The sequence below is a fragment of the Sciurus carolinensis genome, chromosome 1 (assembly GCF_902686445.1).
Source record: "Sciurus carolinensis chromosome 1, mSciCar1.2, whole genome shotgun sequence".
In the NCBI taxonomy this organism is placed as follows: Eukaryota; Metazoa; Chordata; class Mammalia; order Rodentia; family Sciuridae; genus Sciurus; species Sciurus carolinensis.
In genome coordinates, this window is record NC_062213.1 from 98,451,883 (window position 1) to 98,472,768 (window position 20,886).

At 37.7% G+C, this 20,886-nt stretch overlaps 1 protein-coding gene across 4 annotated transcripts in view; it reads right to left on the reverse strand.

The window, feature by feature from the left end:
- Positions 1 to 1,040: 1,040 nt before the first annotated feature.
- Gabpb2 (GA binding protein transcription factor subunit beta 2) overlaps positions 1,041 to 20,886 on the reverse strand; it is a 34,466-nt gene continuing 14,620 nt past the window's right edge. For 2 of the 4 annotated variants that reach the window (XM_047557448.1, XM_047557435.1), the window contains 4 exons: positions 15,229 to 15,342; positions 12,007 to 12,192; positions 6,872 to 7,002; positions 1,041 to 6,723 (listed from right to left, as the gene is read on the reverse strand). In XM_047557448.1, coding sequence (XP_047413404.1) covers positions 6,424 to 6,723; positions 6,872 to 7,002; positions 12,007 to 12,192; positions 15,229 to 15,342 — 731 coding nt within the window. In that variant the 3' untranslated portion in view covers positions 1,041 to 6,423. The remainder of the gene's footprint in view (positions 6,724 to 6,871; positions 7,003 to 12,006; positions 12,193 to 15,228; positions 15,343 to 20,886) is intronic. The other 2 variants (XM_047557456.1, XM_047557441.1) reach the window with 1 other exon arrangement.

Consider the following 20,886-nt stretch of genomic DNA (forward strand, 5'->3'; position numbering starts at 1 on the left):
GGCCGGGGATGTGGCTCAGTGGTTGAGTGTCTCTGGGTTCAACCTCTGATACAAAAAAACAAACAAAAAAAACATTCATCAGAGAACTCTAGGTTCCTGTCTCTCCAATTCCCTCCAACTTTCCTTCCCATCTTCCTGATGATCTCTCTCACCAGGATTTTAAATTAAAAACTACTCTTAGTTCTTTGCTTTTCAAGGCTCCTCAAGTTCCTGCTCTTTTTCCTTTCAGCACAGCAAAGACCTTATATACATTTTTGAGGTATTTGCCAGAAGTACCTCATAATTAATATATGCACAGTATTTGTCGACTATATGTATTTACCAAAAGTCAATTATCACCATGTAGCCTAGCACATGCAGGTGTTCAATTTCCTAAATACTGACTTTGAGAGTTTGCTTGGAGATTCTGATTGTTGAATGCAGATGTCAGTATGTCCTTGAATTTGGTATCCTCCTTTTAAAAAGAAAGGTATCCTGATTGACATTAAATGACATTTGAGAGCACTGTACACTATATGGGGATACCCTTTAGCTAGCAAAATTGGTTTGCTCTACCCTGGTTATCAATGGGGCTTGAGCTACTACTACCAAACTGTTCCTTGTAGTTACTTAATAAATATGTGCTCAATTAGGACTGAGGCAGCAAACACCTTAACTAACAAAAGCTGAGACACCAGTAGAGCAAATACTCTTTCCAAGCCTCCCTGAGTCTGATGTTTTTTACCTGCTACCTCTCAGTATTGACTCTCACACAAGACACAGAATATTCAGCTATTATTCTCCCCTCTTGGTGGATTGCTTTTAGAGAAAGGGGTGAGGGAAAAGAGGAGGAAGGAAAATGTACATTTAACAGGCCAGTCAAAAGCTTTCTTCATTCTCATTTCACTTCTTGCCTCAAGTTGCTCAGCCTGTCCAGAATATCAGGTTGAGATGGACAGCTACTTATGGGTATGAATAGGATCAGAGAGTAGATATAATTTTTGCCTAAGAGATTAAAAAAAAAATTAAATGATACTCAAAATGAGACTTTGACATTTTATTAAGAAACATCTTTATTTTAGATGATAGTACAAAAATTGCATATATAGTATAGATCTGTATAGGTATGTATATATATACATAAATGCTCATACACACACATACACACAAACTTCCTCATAGAATCAAACTCTTCTTTATCCTAAATTTTTAAAAAGTAGGCTATTTTTAAGTTTTCCTAAAAACATGCTGTACATAAAGCTGTCAGACAATCTGAAAAAGTGAGGACCTTGTGAAAAGAATATAGGGGCACTCCTCCCTGCTGCCCCCCACCAAATGGCCTTGGCAGAAGGAAAGCATGTGGGGCAAAGCCAGGGAAGAGTTGCTACCATTATTGTTGATAGAGCCAGATGCCTGAAACCAAATGGGAAAGCGCAATTAAATAGAGGGTGTGACCTAGATTAATTCTCAAACAAACTACATCAGAATAAACAAAATATGTGGTAGGGAGGGGAGTGGAGAGAGAAAAGATAAGGCCCAAGGATAAAAATGACCTACTAATTAAGTTCTAGTCCCTGGGAAAGACTTAATGAGATAAGAACAATGGATTCACAGAAGCAGAAGCAGTGCAGTGGGGGCAGAGGAATGGAGGGAAAGAGAGATAGGGAATCACAATTTCCTGCTATTAACAAATTGCTACTGTAGAGTCTAGGAATGTCACCCTATCCTGTAGTCCTAGAGAGGTTAAATTTTTTAAAAAATTAAAAAGGGCTGCACCAGAGGCTCAAAGTTATTTAATTCTAATTCATATCCTTCTTGCTCCTGCTGTCTTGTTAAATAAATTGGCATAGGAAATGAGTACTAACTCAGAAGGGGGAAAGAATCATCACATAAAATGAAGACTGAAAGAAGTCTAGATAGAGTTCATACAGGTGGACTTGACATGCATTCCATTTTAAAGCTCCTTTCCTAGTCATTCAGAGATGGGTCTGGACAGGAGTGGAAAATAGGAAGCTGTTCTCTAATAAATTAGGACAAAAACTGATTCCCACTCAGTATTAAACTTCTAGGAAGGGTTCATTATATGCTTCAAATCTTCTAGTTTTAGAGGTCCCTAATGTTGTTAGGAGAGTCACATAAGCTTTTCAAAATGAAGATCAATTCTCAACATAAGATTTCTAAACTAGGAAAGTGGATATATAGAATATCTGTTCCTTCTGCCATGCTGCCATGACTCTTTATCTGGGTGCCCCCCCCCCCACTGAGGGATGAGATTTTTTTTATAAATGTCAGTCAAAATAGCTTCCACAGAGTGAAGGAAGCCTACTTGGTGGAGGGGTAGTTCCATTTCTAGCCCTATTCAGCTCTGAACCTTTTAGCATACATGATGTCATCACACTACCTGCTAAGCAAATTCCCTTTAAAGCCAGGCGCTGGCTCTCCCTGGAGCCTCACCCCTCAGGTTTCTCTTTTTGCCGATTAAAGCACATCTCTCAGAAGCAGGCAAAGTAATGCTTTGTCTTCCCCAGCGCACTCAGCAAACCCAAAGAAACCCTCTCTTATGTGTTTAATAAAATAAAAAGTTTTCCAGGTTCTACCTGGTACTTTAGAGCAGAACCTCAAATAAACAAAGAGAAAATGGGAAAATACACACATATTTACAAACGTACACACTAACGTATGTCCAGCAAAGGGTTTAAAAACTATCATGATCATATAATACCTAACTTCAAATGGAGGGCCCTGTGAGATTCATTTTTTTTTTTTTTTTTTTTTTTTACTGCGGATTGAACTCAGGGGTACTTTACCACTGAGCCACATACCCAGCCTATTTTGTATTTTATTTACAGACAGGGTCTCACTGAGCTGCTTAGTGCCATTGCTGAGGCTGGCTTTGCTCGCCATCCTCCTGCCTTCGCCTCCTGAGTCGCTGGGATTACCATTGTGCACCACTAGGCCTGGTTTCATTCCTTTAACATTAATATAAAGAAAGAATAATCATTTTGTTTACAGAGATTCCTAACATCACCAAGCAGACAAAAATTTTAATTATGCAATAGTAAGACTGAAGAAGAAGGAATGCAAAGTAAATAAATGTATATCTGACAGAGGAAAAAAACATCTTTAAGAACTAAGTTCAGGGGCTGGGGAGATAGCTTAGTTGGTAGAGTGCTTGCCTTACAAGCACAAGGCCCTGGGTTCCATCCCCAGCACCACAAAAAAAAAAAAAAAAAAAAAAAAATTCAAAACACAGAAAACCCTAATGCCAAGTCTTTCCATATTTCAATCAAGGGATCTCAACTCTGGCATTACAATTAAGAGATCCCACAGAGGTAGTGATGGGAAGGGAATGCATATTTATATATTTATAATTAATTTCCCTGAAGCTAGGAACAAGAACAGAAGTTTTACAATTCTTTCTCTTTTTTGGGAAAAGACTTAAGACCAAAATGTAAATGTAGGTTCTAAAATTCTTGACTTTAATACTGATAGCACTAAAATAGCTTCATTTTATTGTAGAGAACTATCCTCAACTCCAAATTTCTCCTGCTCAAGGACCAACTCTGAACCACCTGTTACTTCTCCATAATCCAACCTTGCCAGTAAACTAATTGTAATCCCCTAAGCCAAAAGAGCTAACTCACATTTTCCTAACTTCTATGAATGACCCAGAAAGATATAAAAAATCCTGACTTAGTATTGTAGTATTGTAGTACTCCATTCAATACTGAATTTCTACAAACAAACATCCTGACCATTCTCTTCATGGCAATATAACCAGAGACCAAATTCTATTCCCCTTCTAGGGCATGCTAATATGACTATTCCAAGTAAATAAAAATGAATACTTTTTTCCTTCCCACCCCTTTTCAGACATTTCCTTTCTCTCACTCCCTATCCCAGCCTCTCCACTAAGAAACCCCCATGTCAGAGACTCCCATCATCATTTTAAATGACTTGACTGTATTAGAGACTTTGGGAGAGGAGTAGAAGATATATTCCACAAAAAGAGTAATAAGAATTCCTAAACAGTTCCCCCCAAAAGTGGGACTTTGTATGCTCAGAAAGGAGCACTAGATGGATATTCTCTACTTCCAATCATTAAATAGCCCAGAGAATGAGGTAAAAGTTCAATTTAAATAACTATTTTTTTTTCAGTAAGTGGAATTGAATCCAGGGTGTTCACCATTGAGAACATGTTCACCATGTTCTGCCCTTTTTAATTTTTTATTTTGAGACAGGTTCTTGCTAAATTCCCCAGTCTAGCCTCAAACTTGGGATCCCCCTGCCTCAGTCTCCCGAGTTGCTGGGATTAAAGATGTGTACCACTACACCTGACTGGACTCAGATAATTTCTGCAGTTAACCTCCACTCCCTTAATGGGGGTGGGGGAGGATTAAAGTCAATATATGCACCAAGAACATAAACAAAAGACATCTAAAATAATACTTGGTCCCTCTGTAGTTAAGCTAAGGTTCTGAAATGCCACACAGCAGTTTATTGTTAGCACCTGGTTCCCAAAGGGCCTCAGAAAAAAAGAAAAACATTGCAAATATGAACAGGATGATATGACAGCAGATACCACAATTTCATCCTTACCATTACCTAGGCTCCTCCACTGCATTTCCCTGTCATCCCCAACAGCGGGGAACAATCTTTGATCATCTGGGAAGTGTTGGATACTTAACATACATGGAGAAAACCCTGTTAAGGTGGCCAGTAGCCAAGGTTAATTTCAAAACTGGTATTTTTGCTTACAAATGTCTAACAGCCAATTCTGTTTGTTAAATTTATTTTCAGACTATTTTGAGCTCAAAATGATTCTCCATCTTCAGAACACTGTAGCAATTTACTTTACTAATCAAGGTAAACAGAACCATGTTAACTGTCAAGTTTTTTTTCCAAATTAAAAATGCATGTTTTCCCCATGATCACTAATTAGGAAAACCATATTCTAAACAGTCATTTGCTTGGCACATCTCCCTCTGGTTTCTTCTAATTTACAATAAAGCAAGCAAGTCTAGAATGATGAGGGCCCAATTTGAAAGGCAATAACCTCTGCGATGTAACCTCTCCAAAACCTCTCCCTCTTACTTCCTCCCTCTCTTTCTCTCTCTCTCCATCCATATACCCTCCCTCTTTTGAAAAAAACTTCATGATGACACACAAAGAAAACCCAGCAATGAAACACATTCCAAAGCCTCTGGGCAGTGGGAGCAGGCATAGTGGGAAAAAAGGGAGGAAAGTAAATAAGCCAGAATCTTTGGTTCCTTACTTTATGGCACTGATAGTATTCCCTTTGTCAGCATACACTGGGCACCTATAAGGCACAAAGCTCTGTAGCAGACCCAGGTTTACAAAAACAGAACAATTTACTCCTCCTAAATCAAATGAAAACAAACTACACATTATCAGCATTGCTCTTTGACACCCTCCTTTTTTTGCGCACAAGATGTAAGTTCCACAGAAAAGTAAATGTGTCCTAAGTGACATAAATTTAACAAAGTTTTATAAAATTAAAGAGTCTGAGCCTGATATTACATAAATAATGTTTGTAAGTAAGTTGTATGACAACAGATTACCCTCCTAATTGCAATTTTATAAAATCCAGTCAGCACAAAGTTAGCGTCTCAAGACAAGAGTTTCATAACCCCACCAGCCTCTTTTTGGCCACCTTCCAGCACTCTAGAAATACAGCCTGGAGAATTTAGGTATTATAAACTTCTTCTACATAAACAAGTTTCTTTTCCGGTTTTTAAATATTCCATTTCAGTTTCTTTCTTTCTCTTTTTTCCTTCCTTTCTTTGTGGTGCTGGGGATTGAATCCAGGACCTGGTGCATGCTAGGGACCTCCTATCATTGAGTTATATCCCCAGCTGTTTCGGTTTCTTACACTGGCATCTGAGGTATGAACACAAATTTATCAGGCAATCACAAATTTTTTTCCAGTGAAATTAACTCAGGATAGATGGGAGTGCCTGTTCCTTTGGAAGTGGAATATATTCCTTTTCTCTTCCCCAGTGCTTGCTTCTAAAATTCCCTCCTAATTAGTTTCATAAATTTAAGGCAAATTTTCAGGTCACTTGATGGTATAATTACTAAAGGCTTTTGGTGTATATGTACTAGGAGTATTATCTTAAAACCTTTTGATAGAAAGTCAGTTATTTAAAAAAAATCAACACAAATCTATCACTTTTACCTCTATATTTAAAGCAATGATGTGAGTTGAGAAATTTGGTCCTTGTTCTCTTGGTCCCCAAGGAGAAGCATTCCCTAAATATGGCTTTGAATTTTCCAGTTGCATACAGAGTTTTCCTGGGCATTGTACCCTGCTATAGTTTTCTTGTTAAGGACATCCTTAACTTTAATACAATGTTTGTGCTCTGTATTTTCTTCTTAAAAGAGGAACAAGATGAACACAGTGCAAGTTATGGCCCTTGTATGTTAAGATGAAACAGTCTCCATAGAAACTCCAGTATGAGGCTCTGTGGTCCCTCCTGACCTAGACACTTCTGTTTCTCTTTCTTCCACCTCTCCCTCTGTGACTACTACAGCATCTACCTCAGCTACCTCTTCAACCATGGTGAATTCAACTCCATTGGGCTGTTGTCGGGCCATAGCCTCCAGTTTAAGGCGGTACTCCTCTGCCTCTTGCTCTTTCTTTAGGAGTTGGTGTCGATATTCCTGCGCTCTTCGATTGGCCTCCTGGAGTTGCTGCTGTAGTAACTCTCTTTCTCTGCCTTCCTGTAAGATAAACCATGCCACCACCAGGTAAGAATTCCAGATCACAGATTATCCAGAAAGTAGACAGAAAGAAGGGTTCAGGCTTCAGTAGTTACAGCTTTTGATTCTTTCCTTTTTCTTCTCTCCATCATCGCTAAGAATAAATTACCTGGCCTTCTTCCACACTGTTTGTCATCTCTTCCATCCTTGGTTTCTTTGCCAGTGGTAACTTCTCTACTACTTCTTCTTCTTCTTCAATTACAGTCTCTTCTGCAACCTGACCAGCAGGTACAGTTAGAACTACAAGTCAAAGAACACCAATTGGAGGTGATGAATACACAGTAAGACAAAGAGGCTCTGCTTGCATTTTTGTACCAATTTTTTTTTTTTTTTGTATTGAGTATTGAAGTCAGGGGTGCTCAACCACTGAGCCACATCCCCAGCCTTTTTTATTTTTTATTTTGAGGCAGGGTCTCACTAGGTTGCTTATAACCTCACTAAGTTGCTAAGGCTGGCTTTGAACCTGCAATCCTCCTGCCTCAGCCTCCCAAGCCACTGGGACTATAGGCATGCACCAGCACACCTGGCAGGTTTTGCTTGCTTTTAAATAGAAAACAAAGTGTAATATTCTTTGACATACTTTTTCATCTCTTTGGATTTTAGAATCAAAAGGTAAGGCATGGCCCTGCAGAGAGAAAAAGGATTAAAGAAGAACTAAGAAGGGCTCAGGAAGGTATAGATTTGTAAGCCCAGAAACCACACAGGTAAATTCCAGGTCTGAGGCTATTATATAAAGATGTTTGACTCCAGCAGGGGGCAATCGCAAACACCTGTGATCCCAGTGGCTTGGGAGGCTGAGGCAGGAGGATTACGAGTTAAGAGCTAGCCTTAGCAACTCAACAAGGCCCTAGGCATCTTAGTGATACCCACTCTAAATAAAATATTAAAAAGGGCTGGAGATGTGCTCAGTGGTTGAGCACCCCTGGGTTAAATCTCTGGTAGAAAAAAAAAAAAAAAGATTTGACTCTAGTAGCTATGACCATCTAGTTCATGATTTCTGCAGGAATAACCTGCCTAAAGAAGGCCAGGATGCTGGTAGTATAGCTCAGAGATAAAACATATACTTAGTATGCATGAGGCCTTGGGTTCAGTTTCCAGAACTAATAAAAATAAATAGATAAATAAAGTCAGAAATCTTTATTACAATTATTGAGAAACTTCTAATGAAAGTAACTGTATCTAAAATAGTTACTTCTCTACCATTAACTGTACCTAAAATAGTTACTTCTCTTCCCATAGATAAGTGAGAGAAAGGCAGACATGCATAAAACATACAATGCTTTATATATCTATACGAATGGCTAAAATTAAAATGTGATAATACCAAATAGTAAAGAATGTAGGGAACTAGATTGTTCATAAATTGCTGGTGGGAATGTAAAATGTCACAGTTACTCTAGAAAATCACAGTTTGGCAGTTTTACAAAACTAAGTATGTACTTACCATATGACCCAACAATTACACTTTTGGGCATTTACTTGAGCAATTTGAGAATTTATGTTCTTATAAGAACTGGTATATGAGTCAGGCATGGTGGCATATGCTTGTAATCCCAGCTGCTTGGGAAGCTGAGACAGAGGATCATAACTTCAAGGTCAGCATCAACAACTTAGCAGGCCCTAAGCTATTTAGTGAGACCCTGTCTCAAAAATAAAAAATAAAAAGGGCTTGAGATGTAGCTCAATGGTAAATTGCCCCTGGGTACTAAGGGGGAAAAAATCTGTACATAATTGCTCATAAAAGCTTTATTTTATTTATTTATTTATTTATTTATTTATTTATTTATTTATTTATTTATGGTGCTGGGGACTGAACCCAGGGCTTTGTGCATGTGAGGCAAGCACTCTACCAACTGAGCCATATCCCCAGACCCATAAAAGCTTTATTTTTTGATAGCTGAAAGCTGAAAAGTATTCAAATGTCCTCAACAGGTAATAACATGAATGTACCACAATATAATAGCATGGGTACACCACAGCACTGTATGGATGTACCACAATATTTATTGTACTTAGTAATAAAAAGGAATAAACTACACACAAACAACAACTTGGATGGATCTTAAGGGAATTATGCTGGGAGAAAAAAGTCAATCTCAAAAGGTTACATAGTATATGATTCTATTTAATGTTCTATGTGTGTGTGTGTTACTAGGGATCAAATTCAGGGCCTTGGATCACATATGGTAGGCAAATAAATAGTCCATCACTGAGCTGCATCCCCAAGCCCCATTTATATAACTTGTTTTTTTCTTTTTCTTTTGTGGTGTGCTAGGGATCAAACCCAGGGCCTCATATGCTAGCCAAGCACCCTACCACTGGGCTATATGAGCTATATCCACAGTCCTATAACTTTTTCTTTTTTCTTTTTTTTTTTTGGTACTGGGGATTGAACCCAGGGGTATCTTACCCCTGATTTACATACCAACCCCCTTTTTATTTTGAGACAAGGTCTAGCTAAGTCGCTGAGTGTCTCATTAAGTTGCTGAGCTGATCTTGAACTTGTAATTCCCCTGCCTCAGCCGTCCAAGTCCCTAGTATTACAGCTGTGCACCACCATGTCAGGTCCCTTTAACATTCTTGAAATGACAAAAAATCATAGAGAGAGAACAGATTACTTAGTGGTTGCTAAAGGTTAGAATGGAATGGGAAGAGAGGTGGCTGTGGATATAACAGGATATCACAGGGATCCCGTGATGGAACTGTACTATACCTTCACTCTGGTGGTTCTCATACAAATGTACACATAGTTAAAATCGCACAGAACTAAGTGCACACACATTCACAGGAATGCATGTAAAACTTGGAAGGTCAGTGAATTACATCAATATCAACTTCCTTGTGAAATTATACTATAGTTATGCAAAATGATACCATTGCAGAGAAACTGGGTGAGGGTATAGGAGATTTCTCAATACTTATTTCTTAGAACATACATGAATCTATTATGGTCTCAAAATAAAAAGTTATTTTTAAATCACTTTTATAACTAAAAATAAAATAAAAATTTTTTTGGCCAGGTGCAGCATCACACTCCTATAATCCCTATAATCCTCTGTCTAGAGGTCTCACTATGTTGTTGCCTATGCTGATCTCAAACTGAGTCTTAAGCAATCTTTCTGCCTGCCTCAGCCTGTAGGCCACAGTGCTCAGATTTCAAAAAAATTTTAGGGGCTGGGGAGATAGCTCAGTCGGTAGAGTGCTTGCCTTGTAAGCACAAAGCCCTGGGTTCGATCCCCAGCACCCCCCCCAAAAAAAAAAAAAAAAATTTTAGGGCTGGGGGTACAGATGAATGGTAGAGTGTTTACCTGGCATGCATGAGGCCCTGGGTTCAATTCCCAGCACTGCCAAAAAAAAAAAAATAAAATAAAAATAAAAAATAAAAGAGCTGGGCACAGTGGTGCACACCAGTAATTCCAGCAACTGGGGAGGCTGATGCAGGAGAATGACAACTTCAGTCAGCTTTGGCAACTTAGTGAGTCCCTGTCTTGAAAAAATAAAAATAAAAAGGGCTGTGGATGTAGCTCTGTGGTTAAGAGCCCCTGGCTTCAATCCCCAGTACCAAAAAACATTAAAAAAAAATTTTTTTTTCAGTTGTAGAAGGACATAATACCTTTATTTTATTTATGTGGTGCTGAGGATTGAACTCAGTGCCTCACACGTGAGGCATGCACTCTACCACTGAGTTACAACCTGCCCTCAAGAAATATTTTTTAAAAATTTTTAAAAAGCTATAGTAACATGTTGAAAAGCTTCTACCTATCCCTTGTTATTCAGTAATCCTTTCCAGAAGGAATCAATTTTTTTTGGTTTTATTTATTTATTTTTCCCCTTAGGAAGAAATTTTCTTCCAGAGGCATTCTAAGTCTAAATTTACATATATTTCCCCATTTGAAAACACAAAGAAAGCATACTTCACACTTCCTAAATCTTATTATTGTTACTTGACAATGTGTGTGTGCATGTGGTACTGAGGACTGAACCCAGGGCCTTAAGGATACTAGGCAAACACTTTTCCACTAACCTACATTCCCAGCCCCTTTTATTTTGAGACAGGATCTCACTAAGTTGCTAGGACTGGCCTTGAACTTGTGATCCTCCTGCCTCCGCCTCCTGAGTAGCTGGGATTATAGGCATGTAACACTGTAACCCATTAGGTTCTTTTTAATGTTTAAGAATTACAAATAATATTGTATTGAATAACTTAGTATAGAAGTCATTTCTGTGTGTTTGAATATAAATTAATAGAAAAAGAACTATTTACCAAAGTGTATGTGCATTTTTTTTTTTTTTTTTTGGAGTGGAGGTAACTGGGGATTGAACCTGGGGTGCTTTACCACTCAGCTACATCCCCAGCCCTTTTTAATTTTTTAGTTTGCTGGGATTACAAGCGTGTACCATTGTGTACTGCTTGCATCTTTAATACTGATAGATACTGCTAATTTACTCTTCAGAGGATATATTAATGCAAAATCTTACAAGTGATTTACAAGAGTGCCTGTTTGCCTATACTCTTGATAGTTGAGTGTTATCATGGGATCTCAGTCCAATATTTATTTGCATTTCTTGTTATCAGTGAAGCAGTTTGAATATATTTTCATGTTTTTAAGAGGCATCAGTATTTTCTGTGAACTACTACTTCATACTATTTGATCTATCACTAGATCAGATCGTTTTTTTCAAAATATTTTTTTAGTTGTAGATGGACATAATACCTTTATCTTATTTATTTATTTTTATGTGGTATTGAAGATTGAATCCAGTGCCTCATGCAAGATAGGCAAGTGCTCTACCACTGAGCTACAACCCCAGCCCAGATCATTGGTTTTTACTGACAAATTTTATATATATTAGAGAAATTAGTTTTTTCTGTTTATTTTTCTTTTTCAAAGCTTATTTGTCCCATCTTTTATCTGGCATTCTTCCATTTCCACTATTTGTCTTAATTTTTTCCTTTAGGGGAGTGTGGTGTGAAGTGTCTAAAATATTTTTTCTTTTTTTGTACCAGGGATTGAACCCAGGGGTACTTAGCCACTGAGCATATCTTCAACCCTTTTTATGTTTTATTTTATTTTGAGACAGAGTCTAGGTAAATTGCTTACAGCATTGCTAAGTTGCTGAGGCTAACTTTGAACTTGAAATACTTCTGCCTCAGCTTTTAGAGCTGCTGGAATTATAGGCATGTGTTACCACATCCAGCAAAAATATCTTTTAATAATCAATTGTTTACCAGGGATAACTCACCTTGCTGTCCATCTTGCATAGTTACAATAAATGGTTGGCCAATGGCTCCAGCAGGGATTGCAGTTTGGATATTACCCAGAGGGACTCCATCAGTCACTATGGTGATGACTCTTTGGCCTCCACTCCCTACCACTTGCTGGATCGATGAGTCAACAGAATTTCCTTGTATGATTTCCTCTGAATTAGCTAGAGATAATAAAAGTAAAATTTCAGCTTTTTAAAAAACAGGAGTATAGCAATTTCATCCTCCTTGAAATTGATACTTTTTTTTTTTTTTTTTCAGTGCTAGGGATTGAACCCAGGGCTTTGTGCTTGTGAGGCAAGTACTCTACCAACTGAGCTATATTCCCAGCTCTGAAATTGATACTTTTAAGGAAGAGGGAAAACTGGAAAAAAAAATAAATAAATAAATAAAAGTTAGGTTCAAGGAATTATGTGAAGTCAGAGGAGAAAAGAAAATAGAGAATGCATTAGAATAGTTCTTTCTTTCTTTCTTTCTTTCTTTCTTTCTTTCTCTCTTTCTTTCTCTCTTTCTCTTCTCTTCTCTTCTCTTCTCTCTCTCCCCCTCCCTCTCTTTCTCTCTTTTTTTCTTTTTTGCACTGTGAATCGAATCCAGGGGCACTTTACCACTGAGCTACATCCCCAGCCCTTTTTATTTTTTATGTTGACACAGGGTCTCACTAAGTTGCTAGGGCCTTGCTAAATTCCTGAGGCTGACCTGGAACTTTCAATCCTACTGCCTCAGCCTCCTGGGATTACAGGTGTGGGCCATGGCACACAAAATAAAATAGTATTTTCTAAAATATTTTCATTCATTAAGTTTATTAGTAGCTTTCAATAAAGATGATTTATATGCACAAATTGTTAATTTAAATATGCTTAAACTATTTTGTTTGTTTTGTACTAATATCAGAGGCTTCAATAGGCTGATGAACATTGTGATTTTCTTACAGTATATAAGTTATGGTGATTTTACCCAATATATGTGATTTTGGAATTCTTTTCTTTTTTTCTTCTCTCTTTCTTTTTTACACTGGGGATGGAACCCAGAGGTAAGCAACATCCCTAGCTCTTTTTGCTTTTTGTTTGAGAGGATTTCACTAAGTTGCCAACAAGGACCTTGAACTTGCAATCCTCCTGACTCACCCTGCTGGGTCACTATGCCAGGCTTAGAACCTTTTTTCCCCCGCTATGCTGGGAATCAAAACCAGAGGTGCTCTGCCACTGAGCTTATCCCCAGCTTTTCTTATTTTGAGATAGGGTCTCACTAAGTTGCTTTGAATTTGTGATCCTCCTGCCTTAACCTCCTAGGTTGGGGATAATATAGGTGTGGGCCTCTTTAGCCTCCTGAGTTGCTAGGAACATAGGTGTGGGTCACTGCAACTGACTCTTGGAACCCATTTTTTTAGTGAGAATCTTTTTTTTTTTTTTCTTTCTTTTGGTTGTACCGGAGATTAGGGCCTTGCACATGCTAGGATAGTGCTCTACTACTTAGCTACATTGCCGGCCCTTTGCAAGCATAAATAGTCAAAGTATTGAAGATAGCAAACAAACTATATGATAGGTATTTTCTCCCATCTGATAGATTAACAAGAGCTAACACTTGCTGACCACTTTATGTGCCAGCTGCCTTTCTAAGAGTTTTACATGAGTTATGTTGAATCAAGATTTTCAGTTTTAACTGGACACAGTGGTGCACACCTGTAATCCTAGCTATTCCGGAGGCTGAGGCACAAGGATTGCATATTTGAGGACTGCCTCAGCAACTTAGCAAGACCTTGTCTCAAAATAAAAATAAAAGGGCTATAGGCTGGGCATGGTGACACATGCCTGTAATCCCAGCGACTCAGGAGGTTGAGGCTGGAGGATCACATGTTTGAGGCCAGCCTCAGCAATTTATTGAGGCCCTATGCAGCTTAACAAGACCCTGGCTCATAATAAAAAATAAAAAAGAACTAGGGATGTAGTTCAGTGGTAGAGTATCCCTGCATTCCATTCCCAGTATGGCGGTGGGGGGATTTTCTGTCTGGTTAATCAACATCCCCAATCACTATTAGGGGAAACAACTCTTATCACTATGAAATTTCTCTATCTAAAGAGTCACAGGTAGAATCCTGCAATAATAAGTGAGACAAGAACTACCCAGATAAGTAAGACGCATTTGGGAAGTTCAGTGCAAATAAAGCATTCACACCTCTTAGAAACAAAGAATAGTTACATTTTACAGCTGAAAGGAACCTGCTAGATAATTCAATCCCACCATCATAACAGAGATGAGGAAACTAAAGACCTGAAAAAGTACAATGATTTATCCAAGATCAAAGAACATATCAAAAGACTAGCAAGAGTGCTTTTCCCTCTGCCATATGTGTCTGAGGAGATATCTTTATGAATACTAGCAGTCAGAAAAATAGGACTGAATTGGAGGAATGTTCTCACTACCCAAAGGTAAAGCTCTAAATCTTCTCCCTTTGTAGACCACTTGCTCTGATCAAGTGACTTGAAAACTTTCTGTTTTAAGTATCAAAAGTGTACTATATATATCGTTGGGCACAGAGGTGTGTGACTGTAATCCCAGAGATTTGGGAGGCTGAGGCAGGAGGATCACAAGTTCAAGATTGATTATCCTCAGCAATTTAGTGAAACCCTGTCTCAAAATAAAATGTTAAAAAAGGATTGAGGGAAAAAAAGGACTGGGAAGGTACCTAATACAAAGCAGAACACTCCTGGGTTCAATCCCCAGTACAACAACAAAATCGGAAATGGCAAAGCAATATCTCCAGTGAAAATAAAGGCACTCCTAGCTTAAAGTACACTGGATATGACAGTGAGAAAGGTAGTAGTCCCATAAATCTTGATACTTTAGTATAAGATATCTAGGCTGCTACTTTGAATCATTCCATGATGGCTTCAGTCAAAACAACAATAACTAAAAAAAATCTGCTAATACAAAACTAAACACCTAAAGCACGTGGAATCAGGGCAAACAAACTTCAGGCTATAAAAATATAGAGGAATAATTCAGTCATTCTCTGGTATTATTCAGCTGTCTGAAAACATCTCAATGATCTTCCTTTTGATGTTCAGTGACTCTATACATCACTTTTCCTAGGTGTTTCTAATTAATTATAATTCTTTAATATTTCATGCAAATTATATCTGCTGGAGATTGAAAAATCAAAGAAGAAATGGTAATTCACCCAGCAGATATCCCTTACCTACCTGAGGCTCTGTGTGAATTGGAGAGGGGGGCTGATGCCTCAGCAAGGGCTGCAAGGGTGGCCAGCACTGAGGTGGTAGAATTTGAGAATTGTACTGTTGAGGCCTGGGGGTCACCTAATTTAGTAAAAAAGGCAAATGAGGTACAGTGGAGAGAATAAATTGAGGCAAATAAAAATAGCTTATTAAATCAAAAGTTTAGGTTTTCAATCTAATGTCCTTAACCTTGTTCTCTAATCCAAACTGATGTAAAACATTTACCACGGAGTTAAAACTCTTTTAAGCTGGGTACATGCCTGCAATCCCAGCTCAGGAGGCTGAGGTAGGAGGATTGCAAGTTTAAAGCCAGTTCAGCAACTTAGCAAGGCCCTAAGGAATTTAGTTAGACCCTGTCTCAAAATAAAATAAATAAATAAATAAAAAGGGCTGGGGATGTGGTTCAGTGGTTAAGCACCCCTGGGTTCAATCCCCAATTCGAAACAAAACAAAACAAAAACTCCACCTCTTTTAAGGTCTAAAGAGTATTTCCTTTAAAGTGGATTAAGTTAATATGCTCTGTACAGGACCACTACACACATGTCATTTGATCATTCTCTTGGCAATGCCAATTCTGAACATTTGTAGCCAACATACCATAATTGCTGCCCTAAGTTGGCTATGCCAGGCTCTGACTAGAAGTCTTAAAAGCATGCCTCATCCAATTTAAGCAATGGTTAATACAACAGGCTCCTCCTGGCCTTTTTTCTACCATATTACGTCTGTTCATTAGCTCGATAGGTAAGAAGAATAGGATTGACCACTAGTGTAAGGACAGGTAAAAAAAGCCTCAAGCTCCATATAGCGAATGTCAAACTGGAAGTAAAATGGATTAATATTAAAAACAATAATTATCTACTTTAGTTAATACATGATGTGCAATTTGAAAAACTTTGTTCACAACCTTTTACTCTTGTATCTGTACTACTCTCACACCTTAGTTCTATGAAGAAAGTATATTAAATCTGACAACAGGACATGACTAACTTTATGAACCAAAAAAGTTCCTCTAAAGTTTTGTAGAAATCTAACTTTTATAAAACGAATTGCATTCTCTGTCTTTCACTGTAATTTTGGAGATACTTATTATGCCAGGCATGGATTTCTTGCCTTGAAGCTCCAAATATATCCTTCTTTACCCCGTCTTCAGTGCTAGAGTTGGACCTTATAAACATTTCTTGTAAGCTGGAATGAGATTAAGCTTTGTCATTATAAAAGTTGTTGCTGCTTCCTATATTGGCTCTTCCTGTGTTTTTTTTTCCTTTTGGAGTGGTGGGGGTCAAACTCATGGATGCTTTACCATTGAGCTAAACCCTCAGTCTTTTAAGATTAATTAATTAATTCAGTACCAGGGATTGAACCCAGGATATTTTACTACTGAATTATATCCAGAGTCTTTTTTATTTTGAGACAGGGTTTCATTAAGTTGCTGAGGGTCTCACTAAACTGCTGAAACTGTCCTCAAACTTGTGACCCTCTTATCTTAGCCTCCAGGGTCCCTAGGATTACTGCTATGAGCCAGCATGCCTGGCATCTGTTTTTGTTTGTTTGGTACTCCCGGTGGAACCCACCATTGCTTTATCATTGAGATACATCCCTAGTCCTTTCAATTTTTTATTTTGAGCTAGGGTCTAACTGAGGTGCTTAGGGTCTGGCTAAATTGCTAAGATTAGCCTTCAATTTGCAATCCTACTGTCTCAGTCTCCCAAATCCCTGGGATTATAAGTGTACGCCACCTCACCCACCTCCAGCATTTTTTTTTTTTTTTTTAAATTTTGAGACAAGGTATTGCTAAGTTGCTCAGGTTGGCATTGAACTTGTGATCCTCTTGCTTCAGTCTTCCACGTTGCTGGGATTACAGTCATGCATCACTGTGCCTGGCCTGACTTAGTAATTTTTAAATTTTATATATATATATATATATTTTTTTTATATATATTTTAGAAATTTAGAAATAACATATATACAAAATTATATTGTTAAATTATACAGATCACCATGTAATTTGCCTTCTGATTTGACTCTAATACACTTATCTTCTTTAAAAATGCCCCGTTTGTTGTGTTTGTTGTGGCAGTGCTAGGGATTCAACCCAGGGCTTTGCAAATGCCAGGAAAGCCCTCTCCAGCTGAACTACATCCTCAGCCCTAAAATGTACTCTTAATTTTTAAGTTTTTTCACTACCTATGCTTAAAGATTTTTTTCAGTTTTTATTCTATCAAGAAGTCAGTTATTTGTAAAATACCTAAGGAAATTCCCCTTTGTTGTTATTGTTTTTGTTGCTGCTGTTTTTGATATTGGGGATTGAACCCAGGGACACTTTACCACTGAGCTTTTTATTTTTTATTTGGAGCTTAGGGTCTTGTTAAATTGCTGTGGCTGAACTTGAACTTGTGATCTTTCTGTGCCACCTCACTTGGCAAGGAAACCCCCGTATATTCCTTATAGAAAATCCTTCCACAGAGCAAAGAATTCTTTCCTCTCTCCCTTTCGATACTAGGGATTAAACCCAGAGTGTCAAGCATCCTAAGCAGATGCTATCACTGAACTATATCCCCAGCCATTTTTGGTTTTTATTTTGAGACAGTCTCCCTAAATTGCCTAGGCTAGTCTTGAACTTGGGATCCTCCTGCCTCAGCCTTAACAGTAGTTGGACCTACAGGCATGTACCACCACCACCAGTTAAGAATTTTTTTTTTTTTTAATGTGTCTAATTTTGGTAATCTTACTGGATTATAAATTTGCATTTTAGCATATTTTTCTTTAAGAGGTGAATTTCTGGCCTAGAGCCTGTCCTCCTCTCTCTGACCACACCTGGCCCACTCTGCTTTATTGAGTATATTCATTCTACTTTATGTACTGTTATTTTCACCTTCAATAAATCTATGCATTTTCTGTCCAAAATAATAATAATAATAAAAGAGGTGAATTGATTGTTGCTGGGTGGGGCAGCACATGCCTGAAATCCCAGTAACTCAGGAGGCTGAGGCAGGAAGATATGATAACTGTGGAAGTTGGAATGAGGATAGAGACACTGATGATATGCCAATTTTATTCTAATTCTCTCATAAAATACCCACAGAACTAAGTGGTCTGAGTTCAAACATAATAATCCACTCAACTTCCCCTCAATAGGCTCAGTATCTTAACACAATTGAAATTAAAAAGAAAATATGCAAATTACTTCTTTAGAATTATCCTGTGAATTATAAGAAAATACTTTATTGTTCAATTTTGGGGGGAATACTGAGGATTGAATCCGGGGGCATTTGACTTTGAGACAGTCTTGCTAAGTTGCAGAGGCTGGTTTTGAATTTGTGGCCCTCTGCCTCAGCCTCCTGAATTGCTAAGATTATAGGCATGGGCCATTGCACCTAGTTTGTTCAAGAATGTTAATTACTTCTTTCTCCTCAGTATGATATTCAACATCCAGAGAGGTGTGGTAGCACATGCATGTAATCCCAGATGCTTCTTTGAAACTCACACACACACACAAACAAATAATTTTACTCAATTGAATAACACAATCTAAATTTGTCTTGTCTCTCCTTTTGTACTGATTTGGGTAGGATAACCAGATAAAAGAGGATAGAACTGCTTCACAAGTAAACTGACATGGGTAGGTCAGCTCTTATGTGATGATTTAGCAAAAATTTTTTTTTTTTTTTTTTTTTTTTTTGTGGTGCTGGGAATTGAACCCATGGCCTTGTGCTTGCAAGGCAAGCACTTTACCCACTGAGCTATCTCCCCAGCCCTGATTTAGCAAATTAAATTTACAGTTGTCAGCACAGAGAGAAAAGAAGAGTAGGTCTGCAAATAGTTACATTTCAAATAGAATACTGGCCCAAGGAAACCAGGGCAAAAACTCTCTATTCTGAATAATTTTAATTTAGGCTATCATTCCTGATCAAGATTTGGAGAATTTCAGTGGTTAGAATAAAGACCAACTCTAGTCCTTTTCTCATGTTTGTGAAGATATAATTTCATTGACTTCTAAAGACTTTTGGATTATAAAAATATTTGTTATAATCAGTATGACCTGACCCAAATCACTCTAAATCCAAAAGTTGCTGGGTGTGATGGTACATGCCTATAATCCCAACAATTAGGGAGGCTGAGATAGGAGGATCCCAATTCTAAGTCAGCCTAGGCAACTCAGCAAAACCCTATCTCAAAGTAAGAAATAAAAAGAACTGATAGAATGATTCTGATTCTACTGATAGAATGACCCTGGGTTCAAATCCTAGTACAACCAAATCAAAACAAAACAACAAAATAAAACAAAAATTAGTCATGCATAGATGCTGGCAGAGCTCAAATCTCAGTATATCAAAATTCAAAGGAACTTAAAAGATTGGGTTGAATACCCAGGGCCCCCTGCCCCCCCCCAAAAAAAAACCCAAAAAACAAAGGCTGTCAATGTTCTGATTTCATGTATGTATATATTTAAGCCAAATGTTCTGAATCATTTAGCTGAAAGTAAAACGTAAAATAATTGATAGACTATAAAAATAAATGTCACTATTGCCCCCTTGTGGGCATGACAGGGTCAACTTTTATTGAGAAGTTATATTTTCTTTTTTTTTTTTATTTGGTACTGGGGATTGAACTCAGGAGCACTTTACCACTGAGCCACATCCCCAGCCCTATTTTGTATTTTATTTAGAGACAGGGTCTCACTGAATTGCTTAGCACCTCACCATTGCTGAGGTTAGCTTTGAACTCATTCCTCCTGTCTCAGCCTCCTGAATGCTGGGATTACAGGTGTGTGCCACCGTGCCCCGCTAAGAAGTTATATTTTCACTTAACAGCTATTATTGAAATCGTCATAAAACTGGACACTGAAATACAAAATCTCAGTCTCAACAACCTCATAAGGTTGTAATTATTATATTAAAATTTTACAGATAAGTAAATGGACATAGAGAAATAATTTTTCCAAGGTCAAGAGCTAATCAATCAATAAGTATTTGAACATAGTTCTGATTTCAAAAGTCTGTGCATATTATGTACATGCATGTACATGCTTCTTCTGTTTTACCAGATTGCTGCTCAATAGTAATATCTCATTCAAGAGTGTTCCTTTGATGTTATACAAATTTAATTGGGAATTCAGTTATTTATCTACAGTTTTTATTTAGTTATATATTTAGGTTTCCCAGGTTGTCTTCAAATTTATGATCTTCCTGCCTCAGCCTCCCTGGGATTATAGGTGTGTGCCACTGGACAAAGCTTATTTATTTTTAAATGAAAGTCAGAAACAGAAAACCAACAGTCAACTTGAAAACTTATTTAACTAAGAACATGAAGCCAGGTGTGGTAGTGTATGCCTGTAGTGACTCATGAGGCTGAGGCAGGAGGATTATAAATCTGAGGCCAGCCTTAGCAATTTACCAAGGCCCTAAACAATTTAGCTAGACCCTGTCTCAAAATAAAAAATTAAAAGGGCTGGGGATGTAACTCATTTGTAAAACACCCCTGAATACCCCTGGGTTCAATCATCGGTATTAAAAAAAAAAAAAAAGAAAGAAAGAAAGAAAAGAAAAAAGAATTTAAATAAGTTTTTAAATAAGGACACAATTTCCTGCATGGAAAATAAATATTTGGGTTACTCTTTTTATTTTT